This window comes from Alosa sapidissima, chromosome 12 (genome assembly GCF_018492685.1).
Source record: "Alosa sapidissima isolate fAloSap1 chromosome 12, fAloSap1.pri, whole genome shotgun sequence".
NCBI lineage: Eukaryota > Metazoa > Chordata > Actinopteri > Clupeiformes > Clupeidae > Alosa > Alosa sapidissima.
The window spans coordinates 9,679,647-9,706,675 of NC_055968.1; the positions used below are offsets into that span (position 1 = coordinate 9,679,647).

The 27,029-nt window shown below is 41.4% G+C and overlaps 1 protein-coding gene across 1 annotated transcript; it reads right to left on the reverse strand.

Moving 5' to 3' along the window:
- Positions 1-27,029, reverse strand: LOC121677663 (desmocollin-2-like). Its single transcript, XM_042056558.1, has 16 exons — positions 26,724-27,029; positions 19,872-19,962; positions 19,480-19,676; positions 18,125-18,241; positions 17,482-17,637; positions 16,241-16,385; positions 15,933-16,087; positions 15,264-15,398; positions 10,844-11,029; positions 9,857-10,101; positions 9,126-9,268; positions 6,610-6,831; positions 4,769-5,005; positions 2,545-2,654; positions 1,859-2,182; positions 1-1,263 (listed from the first exon to the last, which is right to left on the reverse strand). Exons 1-16 carry the CDS (start codon positions 26,787-26,789, stop codon positions 1,042-1,044), a joined length of 2,751 nt encoding a protein of 916 aa, XP_041912492.1. The 5' UTR covers positions 26,790-27,029; the 3' UTR covers positions 1-1,041.

Sequence of the window (27,029 nt, forward strand, 5' to 3'; positions counted from 1 at the left end):
TCAACCAAGTTGTCTTTTTTATTTGAAAGTCCAGCATGAAAAAAAACTACATATATTGACTGCTTTACCAGTGTGAAAGTATTATTGTATAAAAAGGCAAGGAAAAAGCACACACCAATGCAGCCAAATCACACCACATTCTCCCCCACATAAAACTGCAGGCTTCGCAGCTAAAGTTAAAGTTCAATCTAACGAAGAAGGTGGGATTCTTGGGGTCAAAGTTCATGACTGTAACACCAATGAGAGCTAAATGTACTCGCACGTCTCGAACAGGAAACTCCCCCTTCCCACAGTACACACTCCCATGGTGTTCTCAAGCAGACTTACTCTTATGAGGAAACACACAGATATGCGCGCACACACACACACACGCCTACACAGATTACACATACACACAGACACATAGTAGTCACACACACATGCACAGATGGTGTTCATGTATCTAATACAAATAGAGAAGAGTTGCATGACACACCCTCAAACACACAGACACAGACACACACACAAACACACAGACACACTCACTCACACACACAAGCTATTTTGAATAGCTTTGAATGTTTGAGTAGATGATCATCTTGGGACTGAGTGACAATTATTTGATCATGATTTATTCCTTCACTTCTCTGGAGAAAGCACTAATAAAGAGTCATTAAAGTCAGTAAGTCACATAATATCATTCACATGGGGAAAAAAAAGAAACAGTAAAAGGTACACTCAAAACAACTTTATGCTCTCTTACTCTTTCTCTCTATCCTCTTGTTCATTGACTCACACTTACAGATACAGATACACACACACACACACACACACACACACAAGCAAGTAGTTTGAGGAGGCAGCCTGTTGAATCCAGTGTGTGTCAGCATGTTGGTTAGAAAGCGTCCCGATATCTCTCTCGCGGTGACATCACTCCTCTCTGACCTCCGCAGTCGTTTTCCGTGAAAACAGACGCCTCATCTGTTTCTCATCATCATGCACTCCCTCGTTCCCTTCCTCCAACTCATTCCCTCTGCTCCCTTCCTCCGACACCCTCTCTCCTCACTCTTCCTCCTCGTCGTCGGCCGTGCGTGTGCAGGCGTGTGCCAGAAGGCGGAACTTAGGACCCAGCGTGTCCAAGAAGTCCAGGGAGTCCTCCTCGATGCCCATCTGGCTCAAGCAGTCCAGCGACCCCACCGACGAGCCCTCCCCCTCATACCCATAATCCTTCAGCAGATCATCAGCATACCGCCCGTCCGCCTCCTCATAGAAGTAGACCAGTTTCTGCCGGACAACATCAACAACAAAGACAAACATCAACAAAGACAATCAACAAAACAGGGCATTTATTTAGGACTTTTTTGCCCATTGACCCAGTGTCATTGTCCATGATTCATTTTTGTATATTTATTTACGTGAAAGGGGACCTATTTGCAAAAACAATAATGAACACTTTTAAATAGGATAATTAGAATTGACCCAGTCAGAGAAGATAGAATCTTGCCAAGTCAAAACTGTGTCCATTAGAGAATTGAAAGGTCAGTTTTGCCCTCTCAGGCATCATAGAGAGCAAAGAAAGACACTGTTATTGTCGACTTCATCAAACTTGTGACATCAGTCAGTCAACCTCTTATCAACTTTATCACAGTCTGTTTTAAAGGAAAAATCCGGTGTAAAATGGATTTTGGACATGCTTAGCATGATTAGCATCAGCTAAAAACATGCTAGTTTAGAAAGCATCGGATTAGTGTTTTATTGCTCCCCAATGAATGTTCACATCGGATTTCCCTTTTAAATGAGTATGGGATGAGTATTTGTATTAACTGTACAAAATTGTTACTGGAGACTGCAACGTGCAGCATGTGAAAGTTTTGCTCACCTTGTCCAGGTAAAGCTCGTTGCTCCTCCACATATCAAGCGCCCCAGAGTAGTTGACGAAGCCTGCATCCCCATAGAAACCCTGGCCATATTGTCCAGAGGTGTAGATGTTGGTATGTCCCTCGGTCACAAACTCCCGGTTGGAGGTCTGGAAAGCGTTCTCCTGGTACATGTGCTGCTGATCCAGACCCCCACCCATACCCCCGCCCAGACCCCCACCCATACCTCCGCCTATTCCCCCGCCCAGGCCGACCCCCTGCCCCTTTAACTGGCTGTCCACCGCCTCCACGGGACTGGGGCAAACCAGCAGAAATGGGTCTGTCTTCTGTTGAATGTGTAAACAACAACAGCACAGTTAACAGTCATCAGATAGAAGATAGTGAAGAAGTGATATGACAAAACAGAAAATGTTAATTGTTTTAAAGGATGCGCTTTCCCACATTTTGGTGCTAGACCCAAATTATGATTACAGATTCTTTAACACCAATCACCTGTCAGTACCTACACCTACACCTTCCAGATTCTTTAAAACCAAGAATGTGTGTGTGTGAGTGCACGTGTGTGTGTGTTTGTGTGTGTGTGTGTGTTTGTGCATGTGTGTGTGTGTGTGTGTGTGTGTGTGTGTTTGTGCATGTGTAAGTGCATGTGTGTGTGTGTGTGTGTGTGTAAGTGTGTGAGTTCTCTCACCACTTCCTCTCCTGGGGCTTCTATGTTAGACTTTAGCAGCATGCCTCCGCTACCATCATCGATGTACAGCTTCTCCCTCTTAGTGGAACAGATGAAGACGAAGAGCAGGACTACAACATGGAACAATCAGACTGATCATTTACAGTTTTTTTCAACTGCTTGTGATATAAATCTTTGCTTGTCACACAATTTTCTAAACATGTCTTCCAAACATCATAACCCCACACCAAATCTGCAAAACCATACACTAATTCTCAGTGTTTGAATCAGTTTTCAATTTACTAAAAAACATTTTGCAAAACACCACACGCAATTTTCTACTTAACACACAAAAATCTAACAGGAAGTAACTTGATTTCATTTTTCAAACACAACCCATCAAAATGCCACACTAAATCAACAGTGCTTCACTCTCTCTCTTCACATGTGTAAACACTCATTACGCCATCCAATCATTGGCTTAGTATAGGTATGGACCAGGGCTCCGAACCGATTCAAGGAACGAAAACGAAAAACGAAAACGAACGGAATTTTACGAGGAGCGGAAACGAAAACAAAATGGTCTTCAACTGTTCCGGAACAGAACCGTTATTCTGAAATCCACAAAACCGGTTAATAACGTTTTTTTCCGTTCTCTATATATTTTATAAAATTTCACAAAAGCATATCGTTTGTAGCCTATGCGTAATAGCCTATTTTGCCTGTCCACGCCTTGTAGTTTTAAAGTCGGGATTTGAAATGTTTACGCAATTATAGCCTATTCTATGTAGAAGAGTTAAACAGGAAATTTGAGATAGGCCTTGTCAGCAACAGACAGGTTCGTTTATAAACAGGGTTGGCATTATAGCGCAAGCCTTTGAAGATCTCCATATGGATAAAACTTAGGCTACAACCAGGTAAGGAGTTTAGCACGTATCCAGAAATATTTTTGATAAGAAATTATTTATAGGCATAGGTTAGGCCTAGAGTAAGTCTGTAGGCTATGGGATGGATAGCCCATCTGAATGTTTTTGGATGCCGCCTGTGATTTATTATTTTTGGGCATAGCTACGGTATAGGCTAAATCAAGGGGAAATAATGAGTACGTCTATTCTAAGGTAAAGTCCACAAAAATAGACTTGATAGGCCCGCCAAACACTGGCGGAAGTTTAAGAACGAACAATATTTTGCGTTCCGAACCGGTTCAGGACCGATATGTTGGTGGCGGAACGCATGCAAGAACAAAAACGTTAAACATAGGCCTACCTGAACCGTTCGGAACGGAACGTTTGAAAAATAATTTTGTTTTCAAGCCCTGGTATGGACCCTTTCAATCTCAATTTCCGGTTGAAATGTTCAGAACCAATGCTATACTTTGAAAGGAAAATTGCAGTAATCGGACTTTAGCTTACAGTAATGTTCTACAAAAAGTCGACTTTATGTAAAACGTATCTTTTTTACTCTATTTTTGTTTCTCCCCAAGTTACCAATTAGCTCAATACATTTTTCTATAGACCTACCCCGCCCCCATACACAGACACACAGACACACACTCACACACACTTTTCTTTGGAAGAAGCAAAGTAATTTGATAGTAGTCAGTCATTTCCGTCTTAGGCAAAATCAGCTTTTTCAAAACTCCATTTACATCTGGTGGTCATTGTATTTTGCTTTGTTTTTTTCTTGCTGGCTGTAAAATACTGTATTCGCAACAGCAAATTATTTGGGGGAAATCACTATTTTTGGTTTCAATATTGCTTGCATTTTTACTGTATATTTCAACTTCTCTCTGTAGATACTATAACTTTCACTCTTCTATGGAAATACATATATAATGCCTATAAAAGACAGAATAGCTTTAGGTTTTGAGCAGTGTGTACATGATGTATCCAAAATGTCATATTATGACAAAAGTATTTATAATGTGAGGCGAATGTTTGCTTTAAAGATTTGCATTTCTGTGTTCATGTGTGTGTGTGTGTGTGTGCTTGTGTGTGCAATGCATTTCTGTGTTCGTGTGTGTGTGTGTTTTGGTGGTGTATGTCTGTTTGAGTGGTGTGTGTGTGTGTGTGTGTGTGTGTGTGTGTGTGTGTGTGTGTGTGTGTGTGTGTGTGTGTTTGAGTGGGGTGTGTGTGTGTGTGTGTGTTTATGTGTGTGTGTTTGAGTGGTGTGTATGTGTGTGTGTATGTGTGTGTGTGTGTGTATGTGTGAGCTTGAGTACATGTCTCCTGCGAGGGTCACTCACCAAGCAGCAGCAGCAGTAGCAGGGCCAACAGCATGGCCAGCACTCCCCAGCTCCCCAAAACAGCTGACCGCTTCTGCGCTGCACACACCTCCTCTCCCGGCGTGTCTGTCACACACTCACACACTCTCACGTTGACCATCTGGACCTCCCCTATGCCCTGCAGGTCTCTGACCACCACAGGGACGTTGTAGAGGCCTAAAGGCAGAGCCACGGCCTGCTGAAGCACCACTGAAGTGCCTGAGAATGCAGAGAGAGGGAAACAGAGAAAGAGAGAGCGAGAGAAATAAAGAAAGAAAGAAAGAGGAGAGTGATTGATTATTTACAATCTGTCTTTCTATCCATCATGGTCACGATCTCAGTCCAAAAGACTGTGTCATCTGGTGAGGATGGTGGATTATCTCATGGCCAACTGTTTTTATATGGAGGGCAACAAGGTCCCATGTTGGCACAATATATACTCTATTTCCCTGCAGTCACAGGAGACAAAGACAACCAGCAACTTGCTGCTGACTGGGTGTTCCTAGCTTATAAACAAGACTGTGCAGATAGATGGCAGATAGATCGTAGCCTGGCCACGCCTACCTACTCTCCTTTTAGGGAGATACTAGTCTGTACTAGTCTGGAACACAGTTCACTAATGCTTCCCTTAGGTCAGCAGACTACCTGCCCAATCAGCGACAAGAGGAGATGACGTTATAGATTCGAAACCGAAAGAGGTTGTAGTAAAAGGTAGTAGCAACGCCTGCAAACATCAAAAATTGCAGTGGGAAGAATGTGTACATTTATTTACAGCAAAGGTAGGCTCACATTGATTGTTTCCTGACTACCAATGGTGTTTTTTGTCTGTTTGTAAAGTTTAGGCAAAGTAGGAAGTAAAGTCAGGAATCCCTGATCAATGTGATTAGTATAGTATAGTATATATACTTTTTTGATCCCGTGAGGGAAATTTGATCTCTGCATTTAACCCAATCGGTGAATTAGTGAAACACAAACAGCACACAGTGAACGTTCAAAGTAAACAATATGTCTACACCTGTCACCATGCTATTAAACGATTCAAAACGGTCCTCTACTGACCAGATTATACTGACCTCTATTCACTGAGTTTGGCTTGCCAGGCTAGATAGATTGTACATCACGCCCGAAATATTTTTTGTCATAGTGCTTCTTTCTCGCTAATTTCTACAAACCCTGAACATATTTGTTTTATATAGAAATGCCACCATCTATGAGCTGCTCCACCATCTTAGATAATTTTTTTGAGGTAAGTTTCAAGCAACGTACGTCATGTTGTCTTCACTTGGATTGGCTGTCGCATCTCTCAGCATTTGCATATAATACACTTCTTGAGATTATGGCCCTGCCTAGCTGGTGACATACACTTGTTGAGATTATGGCCCTGCCTAGCTGGTGACATACACTTGTTGAGATTATGGCCCTGCCTAGCTGGTGACATACACTTGTTAAGATTATGGCCCTGCCTAGCTGGTGACATACACTGGGCACACAAATGAAGCATTGTGTTTGCGGAGTGAATTAGTTTGCATGAATTAGTTTCAATTACAATCAATGAAACTGGCGACACCAGATGTGAGAGCACTGCACACATTCAAAAACGATTTTTACGCTTCACAAATGAAATGCTTTTGGAATGTGAATGGAATTGAGTTGTATGCCCTGTGTAGATTGTTCCAAATCATATGAAATGTAATGTCATTGTTGGACAACAAAAAATATGTGACCGAATGTAGAAGTCACAATGTCAAAGCTTCTCATCTGTTTGCCAGTTTGTCAAAAGGGCCTAAATCAAAACTTTGCTTCCATGGTAACCTGCAGCTTACCTTTGGCATCCTTCAGTTTCCACTTGCCATCTGCCTCCTCTCCTAGTTCAAATGTGAAGGGCTCCCCGTATGGTCTGGCATCAGCATCCTCAGCGTGAAGTGTAATGGACCCGAGCTCACCCTCCTTCTCACATAGAATCTGGTCCGGGGTGGTGATCTTCGGGTTGTTGTCGTTCACATCGTCAATCACAATCAGCACTGTCCCAATGCCTTGTTTTTTAACTGAGGGAGAGCGCATGGCACGTAAAGAACAGGGAGTCCCTTTACTCTTATCACTTTGAAACAAAACCCTTTCATTTCACCCCTTATAAATGTCTTACTTTTGACCTTAAAGCCCTTCTATAATTAAGTAGTTTTTAAAGTAGAAATGTGCATAGATTAAGGGTGATTAAGGAGAAAAGCCTACTGAATGTATTTCTCCACAAACAAATGAAATTGTTTTACAGCGACAACCACACCACACCTCTTAAACACCTGACAGATTCTGGAAAGAAAAGACACAGTCCCCTTTGTTTGTGCTCTGACAGTTTTACAAGGGGCTGACCCTTTTACACACATTCTAGGGCTGAAACGATTCATCAAGTTACTCGAATAACTCGATTACAAAAATTACTTGAAGCAAAAACCCTGCCTCGAAGCCTCCTTAAATTCCTATGACGCGCACTATACGCGCAGGGATCTGATTGTTCCACACGGACCGTTGTTCAGGAAGCACACCACTAGCGCGTAAATCGTGATACATCTGAATTATTATTAGCTGGCGCGATTGCGGAGTCAAGATGTCCATAAATGTCAGAGAATGTGTAAGAGAGTTGCAGAAAAAGTTTTCAAATAAAGTTTTGGGATCATTACATACTCAAAAAGGAAAAGAACAAGCATCTGAACCGAAAACATCCACTCCATGCTGTTTCACCAAGCGTCAATAAAGTAGGCTATCTATCAATTTATCTAGCCCAGTGGTCCCCAAACTACGGCCCGCCACCTCATTTTGGGTGGCCCCCCAAAACATGTCCGTGGTATATAGCAACCGGCCTGCACGGGAGTAGGCCTACGACATCGTCAAACTATAACCTCCGCAATTTCCCCCATTCATTCTCTATGGCGAGTCTTAACAGTACACATGTAATACTCCTTTTGTCCACTGGTGGTTGTTTTGGCGCTGTTTCGCGTTTGCCATCAAAAACGGAATGAAGTGTAGGCCTATCTGCAAACAATGTAAGAGGCCTATGCTGACTGCATCAGTGCTCAAAGTATTCTAAAAGTTTATCAATGAATTGTTAATAACTAACTAACTTATATTCAAGTCATTTTTCTGGGACTTTCTGGGATAATTATTTTTATTGGTTCAAATGTTCATACAATGTTCACAAGTTCAGGTGAGTGAAAGTTAAAATGGTGGTCATTTCAGACCACTTCAGCACTTCATAAAATTCAGAGTTCACACATTTTTAATTAAATATACTTTTGGGACTACCTGCTAATACTTTTGGGAATGCAAAAGTCTTTTTATTAGTATTATTTAATTTGAGTTACATTTTACACCGATATGGCATGACGGCAATATAAACACAGCTAACAATGGTATTAAATTGCAATAGCCTATAGATTAAATGTAATGGAATATTCAACTAAGGTAGACTGCTGTTGTTCACAGCACTAAGCTATTTATGGTTACTGATAAACTCTGAGTCTCTGGCCCTCTCTTACAACCAGGCATAGTAAGCTGGCCCTCGGAAGAAAAAGTTTGGGGACCACTGATCTAGCCTATCTATCTATCTACTGTACGTAGCCTATAGCCTACATTGATGTTGGCTGATTTTAATCACATACTGTATTTGTAGTGATGTCGTGATATAATGTTTAGCTTTGATGCTTTTAAGTAGTAAACTTATTCACGTTCAATTGCAAGACAGTAGCCTATGACTAAAAAAGAACCCCTTCTTATACACATGCATGTACCCTCATCTTCCCTCACACGTACACACACAGGTTGCTAGGTTACCATAGCAAATAGGCTCACTCCAGAATTTTTTTTTTAGTAGCCTAATGGTAAAATTATTTGTTAGTAGCCTAATGGTAGGCTATTTTTTAGTAATGGTAAAATTATTTGTTAGTAGCCTAATGCCAAATGCTGCAGGTGTAGAAATCTACATAAAACAGATATTTACTTTGATGTCAGGAAACAGCATGAAAAGTCATGCACAAGAGGTTGCAATTTTACAGAGAGCATTTTGAACATTATTTAATTGTTGGCACTGGCACTTATAAACACTAAATGGGTAAATTGCAATAAATGGGCTTAGTTTTGGAGCCCTATGTTGGGAGTTAGAATAAATACCTCTGTGCTAATTGCTTGATCATTTTACAGCAATGTCATTTTCATTATGCATTATTTGTTTTGGTTGTTTAAAAATGCAAAAAAAAAAAAAATATCCGATTAATCGATCAATAAAGTGCTAGATTAATCGATTACAAAAAGAATCGATAGCTGCAGCCCTAACACATTCCTTACTCACTTGTGTCCACAGCTCGCACCGTGATGTTGTACATGCCGTTGGAGACAAATTTAGACTCTCGGTCGATCGTGTTTGTGGTCTTCAGCCCTCCTGTGTTCTCATCCACACTTATCCATGAGGCGGGATCGGTGTCTTCATAGTATCTGATTGGACAGGGAAATTAAATCACACCAGTAGTTAGTGATCTTGACCTATAAAAAAGCATATGGTTGAAAATGTTCACAATTAAGTGATTTGTGTTCATAAGTGATTTTGCATCTCGACATTGCTTGGCAGAAGAATGATTATCTATGAATAAATCGTTACATTTCTCATTGCCATTCCTTTATTCTGTGAAATCTTGCCTGGTATATGTGGTATCCGTTTTAGAAAAGCAATAAGCAACTCGAGTCTGTAGGTTCCAGTGATTTTTAGAAAAGCTAAGGGGGGTTTTAGGTACTGACAAAGCCCCTTAGCTGTTTTAAAATCACTGTAACCTACGGCTTCTTGGGGCTTATTGCTTAAATAGAAGATAGAATATCATGATACGAATATCATGATCATGAATATTCCACAATGATTGATACTCTCTCCCCTCAAACACACACACAAACACACACACACACAATCTTTACTCACACATATCCTACACACTCTTTCTCTCTCCATCTTTCTCTTGCTCTTCCTCTTTCTCTCGCTCTCTCTCTCACACACACACACACACACACACACAGACAGACACACATCCTTACGTGATGCCATTGCTGTTCCTAGTCTCTGGATCTACGGCCGTGTAGGTGCCGATGAGTGTGCCGTTGGGGATGTTCTCCTGGACTCTGAGACGGAGGAGGGGCGGCGAGAACACAGGCCCCTCGTCCTCGTCCCCCACCGTCAGCTCCACAGGGACCTGCATCCAGGCACCACTGCCCACCAGAGGAGCCTCGTTCTCGGCCACAATCTCCAGCATAAGGTGACCTCCTTCCTCATGATCCAGAGGCTAAGAGAGAGGGGGGCAGAAGAGAGACATTGGGGGGGGGGGGGGGGGGGGGGGGGGGGGTGATAGAGAGAGAGAGAGATTATATGAGAGAGAGATTTTATATGACTTAAATATTTTATATGATGTAAAAATGGAAGTGGTGAACATTGCCAAAACAATTCATGAACAAATCAACAGGAACCCAAAGCGTCACCGGCATGTATTGAAGATAGTGAATTTCACTTTTGATGAACGAGCTGCAATGCTATGGCATCCTGAGCACAGCAGTGAGAGCAGGGTGTGTCTGTGCATCTGTGTGTGTGAGAGCAGGGTGTGTCTGTGCATCTGTGTGTGTGAGGGCAGGGTGTGTCTGCGTCTGTGTGTGTGAGAGCAGGGTGTGAGAGGTGAGCTCATTTCAGCATGCACGTCCGAGATGAGAGAGGACCTATTAATAACGGGTGTTCTGAAGCCATAACAGAGCTGTACATTCGTTAGCTGTAGCCAGCTAAGTCAGAAACGCAAACGGTGATTAAGAGTACAGACAGTACATTAGAGATAGGCAGACAGTCACAGCTGAACAGGGCTTTTAACTGCGCAGGTCAACACTGAACCAGACCCCAAATCAGAATTTCCATCAAACCAGAAACTGTAATTCAGTAGTAACTTTTGTGTGTGTGTGTGTGTATGTGTGTGTATTTGTGTGTGTATGTGTGTGTGTGTGTGCATGCGTGTGCATGTGAGTGTGTGTATGTGCATGTCTCACTTTGATGACGTAGAGCAGGCCCTCATTGGTTTTAGGGTCTGTGTCCACCCTGAAATATCCTTTTTCATTTCCTTTGACGATCTTTAAGACTACTTTCCAGTTGGGTGTTCCCTTCAGGTCCTTGTCCTCCACCGGGATCCGCAGAACCAGTATGTTCGCTTTGTTCTCCTCAACTCGGGCCTTGTACTATCAGACACACACAGCGCACACAGAGATGTGAGAGTCAGATAGATAGTGTTGTCAGATAAATGTCTACTCTGAAACCAATTGTATTTTCTAATTGTTTAATTGTATCTCCTCATTGAAAAAGCTTCTTAGCTTATCTGCTAAATGGCTCTTTCAAATACAACACAACAATGACAGTGTTGCCTTCTGAAACCAATTATGTCCAATGGCCTGCACCACACACACAAGGATGGTTTGACGCTGCTGTTTGTTAAACTTGACCCGCAGGATGCTGTGGCAAGTAAAATTTTGCAGCGAACCCAGTAGCCAGTGCAGTGTAAATCACTGACTCTGAAAGTCTATCGGCTGACGGTTGATTATGCCTGCAGGTGGTCCAAATTAGCAAATTGAAATGGATGGCACAGTAAGAAAGATGTCTAGGGTTCACTTCCTAAATCTCCATGAGGGAGTTTCTATCTCGACTCTTTGTTGAACACACAATAATATTATTGCATTGCATGTAAATGCAATGGACTATTATCGCTGTTCTTCTTAATATTATTGCTTTGCATGTAAATGCAATGGACTATTATCGCTGTTCTTCTTATTGCATTGCATGTAAATGCAATGGTCTATTATCGCTGTTCTTCTTATTACAGTGCATGAAAATGCACTGTACTGTTCTTCCTAGGCTTCTTCTTCTTCTTCTTCTAACGCAATTAATGCAGCTTCAACCGCTTAACGTAGAAACTTCATTCAAACTTTAGACACCCGGGCAATGTATTTTTCATCTTTGTAATTTTATACTTTTTAAACTATTAATTAAAAACTACCGGTACTCAAAATTTCCCCATAGACTTAACATTGGCTGATGACATCACAATAGAGCCGTTAAGCAATTAGAATCCTATGGCAGGTGTTCCGGCCACCTGGATCAACTGCCAGTCTCAGGCTTTAAGCATACAAACTGGCCCTATTAAGACTACACATCCTGTTCAACTGCTTCCTCTGTCAAAAAACTGTTTCAAAATAAAAGTCTGCACTACAATATTTCACTGTTAAACAATTTAACCCTTTAAACTACTGAACTTTTTAACTGTTCAGCCATTGTAACTGTTACTTGTCATCAACTATGACTCCTACCCACTGTAGCTAGTTAGCATGTTAGCATTGCTAACATTGTTAGCATTTTTAACAAAACTGCTAAAAATGATTAGCTAAGTTAGCTAAGTAGCATGGTTAGCATGGTTAGCATGCTAGTTAGAATAGTTAGCATAACTACTAAAAATGATTAGCTAAGTTAGCTAAGTCATATGGTTAGCATAGTTAGCATGCTAGTTAGCATAACTGCTAAAATGATTAGCTAGGTTAGCTAAGTAACATGGTTAGCATAGTTAGCATAACTGCTAAATGATGGGTCACAAATAACTAAACTAACGTTATAACGTTAGGTAACGTTAGCGTTAGTGAAATAGTTGACGTTAGCACCTTGCTACGTTGATATGTATTATGTAAGGAAACCCACTGTTAACCAACGTTAATATGTCGTCAACTTTACAGTGACCGATTAGCTGTAGGTTTCGATAGCTAACGACAATCAAACGTAATGCACTAAGATACATTTGTTCATTAGGCCTACCTACCAGGAGCGTTTTAACTAGAACGTTAACGTAAACCAGAGAAGTAGGCTTACAGATACTAGGCTCTGGTTCTATTCAACATCAGGTCACTTTCCACAGGTGTATAGAATCAAGCACCTAGAATAGATTATGAATGCAGACTTCGTGGTGCTTGATTATAGCCTAGGGCTAGGCTGTGTGAAGGGACCTGATGAAACCCATCATGGGTTTCATTCATGGCATGAATAACGTTAGCTAACGTTACTTGTTGATGGTCATAACGTTATAGCTTCTACCGTTCTCATTTTAGTTAAAGTTAACAAATATATGCTCCTGTTTTTATTTTAACAAATGTTTAACGTTGTACACCGCTTGTTTGTGTATCAAATAGGCCAGGCTACGTTTCATTCTACACTCCTGATTCTTACGTAGCCTAAGTAAACACTATCACGGTATACTATAGTTCGTCTATTGATGGGTTTCATCAGGTCCCTTTCAACAGACAATCAAGCACCTAGATTATGAATGCATTGGTGCTTTATTAATACTCCTGTGGAAAGGGACCGTATGAAAGCCATGAATAGGCTACTGCTAGGAAATGGACAATACGACTAAAGTCTTGTTAAAACACATAACAGAAGTTGAGCTATAATGTTTGTGTTGTCAACATGGGCTACAATGTTTACTTGGCCTACTCATTTCTGCATTGTTCTAGTCTATAAATTAAAGTGTAGCCTGGCACGTGAATCAAACTTTCCAGTTGTAGTACATTGTAAATCTGTAGGAAAAAATGTGGCTGACAGACCTAGCAAGCTGTTTAAGTTATAGCAGTTGGTTATCAAGATACTTAGTATCAGAATGATCCGTCCTTACTCATATGATTATCAACAGCAACAACAGACCCTTTACTAAAACTGAAAACAATAAAACACAGAATTCTGCTTTGTTTGCAATTTAATATTATAGGCTAGTATTTAACTACCAGTAGCTTGATGGTGCAACAATTGTATTGTAGGCCTACTCTACCTTTTTTTTTAATTGTCCTAGAATTGTTGAGATAATTGTTTAAAAAGCTTAAACTGTTTACCATGTTAGTCATTAGGTTAAAAATGTGTCAGCCTAATGTAATGTAACAACTTCACTTAAATAAATGAGTTGTATTAAACAATTGTACAATTGCAGACATTCCTTGTATTGTTTTGGTATAACTGTTAAACTTGTTTGCTTTTGTCTTTTAGGTTCCAGACCAGACCAGTGGTGATGGCCGTGTATGACATTTTGTGTGTGCCTGTCTGTGCACACCTGTCAACCAATCTCTGACAATGTTGCTAGAAACATACCTACTAACATACATTCTTACAAACATGTGACCATATCTCAACATATCTGTGCACATACCATTTAACCATACTGAGACTTATCCAAGATCTACACTAAGACATTCTGAGAACTATATTGTTGTGTGAGGACTATACTAACTATATTGAACTTGTATACTTGTGAATCATATTTGTCAACCATTCATACCTTTGAATCATACCTGTGCTGTAACATCTGTGAAACTTAGCTGTGCTGTTAGTCCTCTGTTTTTAGACCTGAGCTGTGCTGTGTGAACATTAAGATTCTAACCTAAGTTCTGTCTAAAACGGATCATCTGAAGGGCTGACTCTTTTATTCTTCAGTATATATCACCATCAAATTTGACCTATTATCATTAACTGAGGCCTCTAGCTGTTGCTGCCAGTTCAGAATTAAAACTGATAAATAGATCTGTCTTAGGATAATATGATTGGCATCATCAAGTTCTGTAAGAATGCAAATTCAGACATCTGGTTTCTCCCTTATCATTATTGGTTAACTTTAAAATTGGTTTCAACAACTTTTTTGACTTCAAGCTTGCATTGGTTGTTAAGTGTTCATTAGTGTGTTCTGAGTATCATTCTGCTGTTTCTGCAGTACTGTATTAAAACAAAGAATTGTTGATCAATATTGAATTGACAATTTATTTGTACTAACTGTCATATACTCTAAGCTAACATCTAACCAAGTAAGTGGTTTTCAAAAATACTGTAAGTCTACATGTATGTAATCTGAATAATCATACTGTAAGTAATGTTATACACAACAGTTTTTACATTTACATGCAATGGTAATTCCCTGGAATTACATTTTCTAGTTCAGAACTGCTGTTTGTGCTGCCAACCAAAACTTCACTGAGAAATGCACACAAATCAAGATATGACACAATGCTGCAATAAACACAACTGGAATGTGTTACCACACACCAAAATGGAATCAATCCAATGTACTGTTCCTGTAATCTGAACTGTTTTGACATGAATGCCCTCAGAAGTAATTATAACTCAAAATGCCAGCTTTCACTCAATTTAAGGGTTTCCTTGACACTTATTAAGCCTAGTCCTAGGGTTAAAGATCTTCACTCTAATTCTCCTATATGGTCTAGGACCAGCATTCTTCCATGTCCAGGAAACAAACCACTTTCAACCACAGAATGTTTTTTTTTTTTTTACATTTCATATGGTTTGATTTTTAAGTAAGGTTGTGATACTAGGCATGAGAGCATCTCTATTTTTCTTGTAGGTGTATTTTGACGTTTATGAGGTGTATCTACTTACCTTTGTCTCAGAAAAAGTAGGGGCGTTGTCGTTAATGTCGGTCAGTGAGATGGTAGCAGTCGCTGTGTTTGACAGACCGTTGGATGCTCCACCCATGTCTCGGATCTCCACGGTGACCAGGTGTTTCTCCTGAGTCTGGGACAGAGGAACAACAGGACTGGGAGTGTAAGCACACACATATTCATCAATCAGCTTCTGGAAAACATCTTTTCAAACAGACAAATGTGTGTGCTTATTCAAGATTCATGACTTGCTTTCCATGTCACAGAATTTTGTGCATTTGTACAATAAGGGCCAGCTCTGGAATATTCTTTGAGTTTTCTCTCCAGATTATTTGACATTCTTTTTCTATTCTTACGCTCACTTGGTTTTGGGTTGGGCTTTGTGCTCACTGTGGTGACTACATTACTGTAAGTGCTCTTCTAAACTTCTGTGCACTATGTGGCCAGAGTTTTTCCCCCCGTGGCAGACACAAAAGAATTCAGAATCATGATTATATTATGTGTTTGATTTTAGCTTGTGTACAGACAAAACTGTTTGTGTGTGTATGTGTGTGTGTGTGTGTGTGTGTGTGTGTGTGTGTGTGTGTGTGTGTGTGTGTGTGTGTGTGTGTGTGTGTGTGTGTGTGAGAGAGAGAAAGAGCGAGAGTGTGTAAGAGTGCGTGTGTACCTCTCTGTCCAGAGAAGCTGATTTGATAGAGATGATTCCGGTGAAGGAGTGTATGGAGAACAGATCCGTGCTGGACAACAGGATGTATCTGATCTTGGTATGAGACGTATTGGGCTCATCATTATCAGTGGCATTTATTTGGCCAACCACAGTACCTGAAAACACACACACACACACACACGGGATTATATATGGAAACATGATTGTGCTTGAATACTCGAGATTTCGAGTTCTCTTGCATATGTGTGGGTGTGCATGAAAATATTTATTTAATTTTGTGCTATGTGTTGCCTTGAACAAGGTCTCACCGATTTTACTGTGTTCTTCTACACTGTAGAGTAGGGACCCAACAAATTCTGGTGCGTTGTCGTTGACGTCCTCGATGTGAACTGTGATGGGCAGGGGGAGATCTGTCTCCTTGCGGGTAAATACGTTGAAGACTCGAGCTGTAAACTATGGGAGAATGAGATGCTATTATACAATAGCTCTGACAATGCCACTATACAATATCACATGAACTATGGTGTTAACAAACTCTGAACTTTTTTCAGCTTTCAGCTTTTCCTGTTTGAAACAGTGGGGATGCTGAATGCTGGGGTGTTGCTCAGATAATTACAAATATACTATATGTTGTCTAATGTGCTTTAGTGATAACTTCAATTAGCAATTCAGTCAGGACACACACACACACACACACACACACACACACACACACACACACACACACACACACACATTCATTTGATCCCCAAGGGGAAATTCAAGAATCACACATCAATGGCAGCACTAGACACTGATAAGTCAGATGTATGGGGTGGAGGTGGGTTGCAAAAAGGCTTGCAGAGAAAATGGCAAGACTAGGCAGGCTACAGCAGCTTACAAAGGGCGCCCTGAATGATGTCCAGCAATAAAAAAGTGAGTGAAAAGCGGTGGCCTGCCTGAACTCATGCTATGCTCCATTTGTTGAAGATGACAGAATTGAGAATTTCCACATGGCAGATGTTCAATCAATGGGAATGTATTTCCCATCCGTATCTCATTTTGTGTGTGTGTGCGTCAGCACACTGATTTGATTCAGGTATGGAAGCAGTGAACAGAAAACATGCAGGGCACTCCTAGCAGTGACAGCACTTTATTCACAAAAACCCAAAACACAGAAGCACACACGCACAAACACACACATGTGGACACACACACACACACGCACGCACAAACACACACATGCACATGCACACACACACACACACACACGTTTGAAATAGAGTTAACAAAACATGATACAACTCTTACAGTAAAATAAAGACACAACACATTCAACGCAGTGGGGTGGTGTGTGCGCGCGTGTGTGTGAATAGATAAAAAAAGAGTCTCTTTCTCTCTCCTGCATGTGCACACACACACACACACGCACACTGCACAACACAACTTGCATATTTAGCTGGAGAGTTAGCTTAGAGATTCATTTGAGTGAGAGAAGGGGTGGGTGGGGGGTAGAGGCATCCAGTCTTAGCAGCAGAATCAGAATCTGGAGATGGGACGCAATACTCACGACAACCACAGGGAACTCCTCACGGTCCAGTGGTCGGTGGACCCTCAACAAGCCGCTGCGCTCATCGCACGAGAAGACGTCCTTCGGGTGAGTGGTCACGCCCGGTCCGCTGATGGTGTAGTACACTGTCTGGTTCTGACTGGAATCTGACCCAATCTGAGAGAGAGAGAAAAACAGAGGGAGAGAGAGATGGGGAAGTTTAGAAATGTGTTCATTAGAGTATTTTATTATTATTTTTAAAAAGATGTTAGTGTCAGTGTCAGGCCATTGTATAGCACCATTTGAATGAGAGATTGAGAGAGAGGGAAGTGGGTGAGTAAGAAAGAGAGCAAGAGAGAGAGAGAGAGAGAGAGAGAGAGTCTCTGACTCAGCTAGGAGTGTTGCACATTCACTTTCACATGTGCTCTGGAAGACACTGTTCACAGAATGACCTAAAGTGCACTGATGTGTCAGGAGGGCTAAACCACTGACCCCAGCAAAGTTAGCCAACTGTTGCTAACACTGAGTGACACTTGAGTGACAAATACAAATCTCAAACAACCACAGACAACCACACAACACAAGTAGACAAATCCAGCAGTGCTATTGCTCCAGGTTGTTACTGTAAGCGTCTGTGGTAAGGCTGGCTGTGTTGGTCTCTCACCTGTTCCAGGTCCTTAGGGTAGGGAGGCGGAGCGTTCTCCTGTAAGTAGATAGGAGGAGGACTCCAGCGTCTCCTGAAGCGCCGCAGAACGCCAGTCTTCTGCTGGGGCACGTGAGGCTACACACACACACACACACACACATACACATAAGCACACACACACACACACACACACACACATAAATATGTGGGGGTACAGACAATAACACAACACACATGTGTGGGTGTGTGTGCGGACATACAAAGGGAGACATGCATAAACACAAATAGATGCAAAAACATGCAGGCAAACAACCACATGCAAACATGAGCATACACATGTGTACACACACACACACACACACACACACAAATACACACACACACAAACTCTGAAGTTCATACATACACACACACAAATCGTGTCACTGCTTCTAACAAAACATAAGCTCCCCTGCGTGTTTGACACACACTTGCATATAGTGCCTATGGCATATGGTCTTGGTGTCTAGAGTTAGTCAACATCAGCAATCTCTCCATAGGCTGAGCCCAGGGAAGTTAATCAGTGGCAGATCTATAAATGTGTTACACATGTGCTTTAGTGAGCTAAGCGCTTGGTGTTGTGCCTACAGGCAAAAAGGGACTGCAACAGTTTCTACAGATTGGAGCCCCACACCTCAGTCTTAAGGCCAACGTCCACTGTTAACACCAAAGTTTAAAACTTGTTCTATCTCTTGAGCGTCAAATCCATTGACGAGAATGCCGCCCCCAATGGGCGTTGGCCCTTATCTGTGTGTGTTTAGGTAAAGTCTTTAGGAACAGCATTCCTGCCATACCTCCCACTTTCCCTCACGGCGGTCTGGCCAAGCAGACAAGCCATATAGCTCCACTGAGTCATGTCTCTTCAAGCCCCCAATCAATCTATCTATCTATCTATCTATCTATATGTCTATCTAGTGTTAAAGCATTGGCTGTTTTTTATTTTATGATGTACACAAGTGATTAGATGATGTAGAATTTCAATTCAGATCTGAGAAGTGCACCAGATGGACTAAAAAATTGTAATGAAGATGAAGATGAGCTTGATTTTCAGAAGCTTTTTTTCTTGAACCACAGCTTTTTTACATTTTTTTGTCATTATGCATTAATTTAATGTTTATTAAGATGGTTTTAATGTTAATGTTCCAATTCCTTTGCTCCCATTGTGATGAGCCTGATGTTTGGTATTGACAAAATCCAGCCTTGGAGCACACGTAAAAAATGGGGGGAAATCTTTATAATGTTATAAAGAAAACACTGCTTTGGATAGAAATGTAAGTATTTCTCATTAGTGCACCATGTTACAGTAAATGTATCACCTCCCACGGCTCTCATACCTGCTCAGTGTGAGTGAGAGTGACATCTACTTTCCAGCGGTGGTGCCTCTGGTCTTGGGCCCACACACAGAAGGACTTGCCCTCCGAGGTGATCCGAGTGACCCGTGCCGTCACAATGGTCCCGTCCGGCAAGACGGCGAAGTCAGGGTCACAGACGGAAAAGTAAAATCTCCTCGCGCCGCAGTCACCAACATTGACTGCCCACAAAAATACACACACACACACACACACAGACACACATACAGTACATACATGTGAGAATGTCCATTCACAAACTCTCACTGAACTAAACAGACACAGATCTGAAAATAGTATCAGTTTCAAACAATGGATCCATAGTATTCAGCTGTGCTTGAGGGCTGTGAGAGCAGGTTAGGGTGTTTGAGATGTACCTTTAGAGACGACATAACCTGCCTTCACCTCAACTGGCACCTGCGCCTGGATAGTGGAGGGAACACAGCATTGTGCACACTGGATCAGGACCTGAGAGAGAGAGAGAGATAAGACAACAGAATCAGTAGAGTACCAGTTTTGTTTCATTGTACCAGGCCTATGTCAAAAGCAGGCTCGGATGAAGCTGGGAAGGATTAAACACATAGTTAAACACACAGTGTGCACGTCCACATTAAATCCATTCCACTCACGTTATCTGTACATATATATATGTGTGTATGTATATATATCCTCAGAAACATAATATGTGTATATATATATATATATACACATATTATGTTTCTGTGTTGTTACTGTTATACTGTGATATAGTGTACACCTATGTATATGTCTACACATAGACACCTAGTTTTTCTGTGTCTTATTCCATTTTCCCTCCATACTTTGTATGACTGCTTTGGCAACACGATTGTCTTATTTGTCATGCATTTTGAATAAATGCATGTAATAAAGCATTTTGAATTTGAATTTGAGAGAGAGAGAGAGATAGTGGGGGGGGGGGGGGTTGAGAGAGAGTGAGAGAGGTTGAGACAGAGGTAGAGAAAGGAGGAGGACCAGCAAGAGAGTGATGTTATATCATATGACTTAATGTGAGTGCATCTAGCAACGATTTGAACAACTCATGACAGCTTTAACAGCACAGTATTAGACTATACATTTACAACACAGATCACTGAGTCAGAGGAGCCACTCATTTATCAGGGTGTAACTGCTCTTAGCTCAGACCTATCAGCAGATAACATACTGTAGGGAGGGAAATGTGACATTGAATTTCTCAGTCACAGGTTTTCCAATTAACACATTCACACAGGGCACAGCTCCTGATGCTTGCATAAAAACATTCATGCACACACTGGTGCAAAGCATACATACACATACACACACAGACACACACACATGCTGGTAGGACACACTGGTATGAACTAGGGATGTAGCGAATACCGGTGAAACGGTACACCACGGTAAATGTTGACGATAACAATCACCGTTTTCATTTCAAATATCAGAATTATCACGGTTAATTACCACGGTGTGGAAACTGTGTGTTTAATCCTTCCCAGCTTCATCCGAGCCTGCTTTTCACATAGTCCTGGTACAATGAAACAAAACTGGTACTCTACTGATTCTGTTGTCTAATTGATGGATTTAACTGCGATTCGGATTAGGCTACAGCTGCTTTTAAAAGGCGGAACATTTTCACCGCAAAACGTGCGCTGTATCATGTAGCCACTCTGCGTCTTTTTATGTGCGCATCCACATTAAATCCATTCCACTCACGTTATCAAGAGAATACAATAGCCTAAAGTTTTATTTTGAACACTTACTGGGTCTCACTCATTGGATCCAAATAACAGAAATAGCAAACTTCATGTCATGGTAGGGTAAGTTAAGATGTAAGCACATAGTCAATTAAACATGACCAAGGAAGAAGTGAACGGGACAACACACAAACGTTATGCTATGTATTAAGAATGCTCAGCTCAGCCAGGTTTGCTTGTGCAGTCAGGATGTAGGCCTATGATTGTGACCGAAAATATGCCCTTCTCCAGTAGCAATAGGCCACATTAAAATGCACCAGAATAAAGGCATCACATCTACTCAGTAACAATTTTTTCCCCCAGGTGAAAATAAGTTCCAGTGTCCCTGGTTAAAAAGTTGCTCTTTTGACAAGGTTTTGCCTATATTTTTGGTAAATATAAGCAAAAATAATTTTGGTCACTATAACCATGAGGTTACATTTTCATACCATTATATCCCTAGAATGAACACACACACACACTCACACGTTAGGACAGAGCGACATACACCGCCTGTCCTTATAAGGCATTTCCTTTAGCTGTCTGTCATGTTAAAAAGCTTAAAAAACTTCAACATTTTCTACCTCCATACTCTCACACAAAACATACTCTCACAACAACCATTAGCATATCCAAATTCTTCTTTCACTACACACACAGACACTGGTTAATAAATACAAATCCTAAAGCCAAACAGAGGGAATGGAAACTGACGGCATGCCTTTAATGTTGGTTGAATGAAAATAATACAGGCTTAATCTACTCAATGAAATCAGCTACTATGGGAGCCCCTATAAAAACTTCTTTTGTCTCTGAAGTATGTACCTTTCTATTCAGGCCATTCTTTCATGACACTGACAAAGTCAAAGGTAGCCTGGAAACCAGACTCTCTGACTTCGCAGAGAGTCTGGCCTAGATCTATAGGCGTTCGTTTATTTCCGGGTGGGAGGGCAGAGTTTTGAGGTTTAAAATCATTGGAGTTCCTTTGAACCGCTTTGAACCAATCACTAACAACCGGCGTTTCGTCATACAGAGAAGTTTCTCTGCAGCACGCCCATAACAAGCACGGGTGCATCTTATCAGCAAACAATCACACGTTTCATCTGCGTAACTCTCGCCAAAATGCATCATATAGTGTTTTGTGAATGTACCCAAGTCAAACTTTCATTTAAATGCATAAGTACGTCCAAAGCGCCACTTTTAAGCTTGTATGCATTGTCGTTTTCGGGTGAAATGACCTTTTGAATGGGATTCCTATAGGGCTACTACTTTTTTGATACAATCGCGTCAAAATCGCTATTTTTCAAATACTATGAAGGCTCGACACAACATGAAACTTTGATCGAAGTATCATCAGTGTCTCTACACATGAACTCGAGCATTGAGAACATTGTTGGTGTACACAGAGTTTACTAAAAGAGAGGTTTTGAACAACTCACTTGTTTTTTCTGCTCGCTGCCATCTTGCAAGGAGTGAGTTGTCCAAAATCTTTCTTTTTAGTAAACTATGTGTACACGAACAATGTTCTTAATGCTCGAGTTCATATGTAGAGACACTGATGATGCTTCGATCAAAGTTTCAAGTTATGTCGAGCCTTCTTAGTGTTTGAAAAATAGCGATTTTGACCCGACCATGTAGCCTACTAAACTACAGTTTGACTCGGGTACGTTCGTAGCCTTTAGTGACAAAATCTATGACTAAAGTTTAGCTGACATATAACATCCTACTCCACTGTGACTTCGTTCATGACACTCCTGTTAATAGGCTAAACTATTATTTACATTTGCTCAAAGATTTCATAAGTATAAGTCATTTTCGCTCCCTACGTTGATGTTTTCCAAGCGATCTGCTTCAGGGGCGGGGACGTAGTAATTGAAACACCATGCCTGGGTACGTAATCGCTCTCAGGGACGCCCACTGTTCGCTGGTTGGTCGGCTGCCCAACTGCCGAAGTAAACGAGCGTGAATCAACCTATTCCAGACGGAGTACTGTAGGGAAAAGAAATCGACCGGAAGTACGTAGACAGGCCAAGGCCAGGCTAAGTCAAAGGCACTCCTTAAATGAAAGTCTTTACTGACTGGACGTGTGGACTGATTACCTGTGTGCCTTGGTCTGGAGACTTTCATCTCTCTTTTATTTTCTTTTGTGCCCAGATGTGCAAAGCATGCATGCATACACACACACACACACACACCCACACACACTCTCTCTCTCTCTTTCTGGTAGGACACACCGGTATTAACACACACATGATAGGAGACAGAGTGACATACTCTGCTTGTCCTTAAGGCCTCTCCTTATTAGCTGTCTGTCATCTGTTAAAAAGCAAGGTACACTTTCTCACAGCCTTTTGTCATTCATCAAAATTAACTTTATCTTCTGACAGAATGGCGGCTACCTAAGTCTTTATCGACTGAAGGAGTCCTTTACAGACAGATTATCTTTAATTGAAGTGTCTTGGTCTGGAGACTTTTATATCTATTTATTACTTTTAACTCATAATTTTGACTCCAAAGAGCTGGTCTGGCAAGACCAGTGAAGACAAAGACTTTTTAGGACTGAGCATGCCGACAACCTTTGTCTCAAGTAGCTTTACTTAAGCTGTCTATTACTTAACTACACTTTACTTAAATCTGAATGTGCTCTGCAGGTCAGCCTGGAAAGGATCACTTTGATGTCCAGTCCCGAATTACCAAAAACCCAGGATCCAATCTCAATTGTGTGTATTCGACACAACCAGTGGCTGTGCTGATGGCGACAGATATGGACGTGTATTTTATTTGGAATTCAGTAAACAACTGCGTTTATAACCTTTACTTACAAAAATGATGTGTTGCACTTCTGAGATAATTTGGTTTAGTCTAATTTACAGAGTTTAATGTACCAATCTAAGTTTAATTTCACTGCTGCTTACACATCTAAGTCATACAATGTGAAACCGGAGTCAATGAGATCCTTCCCAGATGGACCTGTAGAGCTATTTTAAATTTAGTTCATGTTGGGTTCAGGTTTGTCTAGGTTCACCCAAACTGATTTTAAGCTATATTTTAAAGCTATTGTCCCTTTGAGGCTTTTATTTTTTATAATTATTGTTTTTTTTTTTTATATGAAGCACATTGAATTCCCTCTGTGCACTACATAAAGGTTGCTTTGCCTCACTTTGCTTAACTCCCTATACCCTCACCCCTAAACTCTGGGCACAAGCCTCTTAAACTTAAGCATCTGGACTTTAAAGCAGTTGCTCTAAAGCAACTGGACTCTAATTTGTTCTGTAGCATTAGGTGTGGAGCCAGAACAAGCATTAGAGACATGGACAGATAAGGTTCACCATGCACAGTAAAACACAGAGAAACCTGGAACACTGCAGTCTATTGTTTAAATTGGTTTGTGTGTGTGCGTGTGTGAGAGAGAGAGAGGGTGGGGGGGGGGGGAGAGAGAGAGAGAGAGAGAAAGTATGCATGCAGGAGGTTTGTGTGGTTATGAGCATCTGTCATTCACTGTAAAAATCAAACTAATATCTTCTGTGTCTGTCTGACGTGGTTGAGTGTGGGGGCAGGTAATCTCTTACAATATTTTTCAGATTATCTTTTTGTCTACAAGTCTACAGCTTGTCTGCTTGCATGCCTGCGCATGTGTGTGTGTGTGTGTGTGTGTGTGTGTGTGTATGAGAGAGAGAGAGAGATAGAGAGAGAGTTCTGTAAATTGGATAACTTTTTAGGAGAATATTTTAACAGTGTCTTATTCTTCCCATCATGCTACATTCAGTTCATTGTCACACTAAGACCCAAGCTGAGCATAGACTTAGCTGCTACATGTCATCTAGAATGAATGATGTCATCTGACATGCTTTGATAGTATTTCACAATGATACCGAGTGTGAACGTATGTCTCATAGCTCACCTCGGCTTGTCCCCTGCACTCAGAAATCTGGCGCTAGTTAGCCAATGCTACCAACGCAGTGTTTCGTTGTGGTGCCTCGGGCATCGGCCTAGCCATGCAAATAAATCACTGTTTTACACCATTTACGAGGCTCAAAGTAGCTCCATACTTCATTCCAAAAATAATTCCGTAAAAATGCATGGATTCCAGTTGCTGCTACTGGAAGCAACTGAATCCATGCATTTCCACTGAATTATTTTTGGAATCTGATCCCTTATCATACCTGTTCGTTCGTACTCGTCGCTCGACTTATCGTGACTAAATTCAAGATGGCGTCGAACGGTAAAATTCCTTAAGGTACTGTCTGTATAAATCGTCTTGTAAATAAACTACCAGTGCTTTTTCAAAGTTCTCCATGTCTCGTTTTAAATGTCAAGGCCCTCGGAAGTCTACCGATGAAGTATGGAGCTACTTTGAGCCTGGCCTTTACTGACTAAGCATCAACATGTAAAAGAATGATGATACAACCATGCAATAATAATGCTCTAGTTTTACCATTTGGACTCTATCTCTCTCTCACACACACACACACACACACACACAAACCCATAGTTGACCATTCACCAAGATTTCATGAGGAAAAAGGCTTCACGCACCAACCAAAATAGTTCAAAACACATTCATATACATTCTGGAACAGATACCCTGCATCCTTTTGTATCTCTAAGAGTGCTTCAACGACTTGCACTGTTGCTCATCATAACTAGCCTAGAAATCTAGACGCGCCCCTAGCGGCAGAAAATTACATTTGCTGTCAGGGCTAGTCTAGCAACTCTCCGTTGGCTTGTGAACTCCAGAAATCGAAACTCAATCAGGCCAATGCAATTGTGTATAGAGTCGTTAGGTGGGCTTAACATAATGATTGATGGCAGAGTTGCAACGGTTTGGCTTGAATTCCCTGCTACTTGAAAACAAATAAGATGTTGCTGTTGGCGAACAGTTTGACACGAGTTAAGCTTTTATTAAGTTGGCAAACGTTTGAACTAGCCAACTAGCTCTGCTGGTGGGAAACGCATGGGACTCATAGCGCCGCTGTCCTATTGCGTGCAGAGGGAATTTGAAAGACAACTGATTATCCCGCCCCTCGGACTGAGCACTGCGAACGATGAGTGCCCAGACCCTATATTCATCAGAATAGCGTCACCCGTTGGCACGTAAGTGGTTGAGTAGCCCGTCAGAAAAGCATTATAACAGTCCAGTGTTACATTCCAGTCCATCTGAAACATCAGCAGGCCAGACCTGGCCACTCTCCAACTGGAGGTAGGTAGGCTACTTTCCAGTGTGTCCAAACTTTGTAGGGAAAACGCAGTTTAAGATTAAAGTGGACAAGCGGACAATTCCTACAAAGCTGACAATATCTAAATAACGGCCACAACCGTAACAGGATAAAAAAAAAATGCCCAGTACTTTCCCAAAGTGTACTGAGCGGACAAATAAAACGGCCAACGTAGCCGACGGGTAGCCTACAGTTCTGTGATAAACCATTAATTTAAAACAAGCTAAACATTGACAATTTTAATACGAACTCGTTAGTACCAACCGCATAAACTCACCATATATATCAGAATACTGTAGAGTATTGGACCCGTAGACATGTTGAGGACACCACCATACACCATTTGTCTAATAAATTCCTAAGCATAACAAAACCGTTGCGAAGTATCTCTCAGGCTGAAGTCCACTGGGCGACGTCCGGGAGGGGAGGCGGTAGGCTTTTCAAGCCATTCCAACCCCAAGAGAGGGTGTGGTGGGGACAGAAAGCTAGTGCCGGGGGCGGCAAGACAGCGGAGTGGTTACCTTCAAGGCCTGAGTAGACTTTACAGGTTCAGCCTGAAAACTGTATTATCTCTAAAGTAAAC

What these genes read in the sequence shown, in the direction of transcription:
- LOC121677663 (XM_042056558.1), bottom strand. Translation starts at nt 26,789, where the DNA reads ATGGTGTATGGTGGTGTCCTCAACATGTCTACGGGTCCAATACTCTAC. An exon ending in CTCTCACTCACACTGAGCAG is followed by an intron (nt 18,242 to 19,479) that starts GTATGAGAGCCG and finishes GTGTGTGTGTAG; the next exon opens with CCTCACGTGCCCCAGCAGAA. An exon ending in ACGAGCTTTACCTGGACAAG is followed by an intron (nt 1,264 to 1,858) that starts GTGAGCAAAACT and finishes GTTGTCCGGCAG; the next exon opens with AAACTGGTCTACTTCTATGA.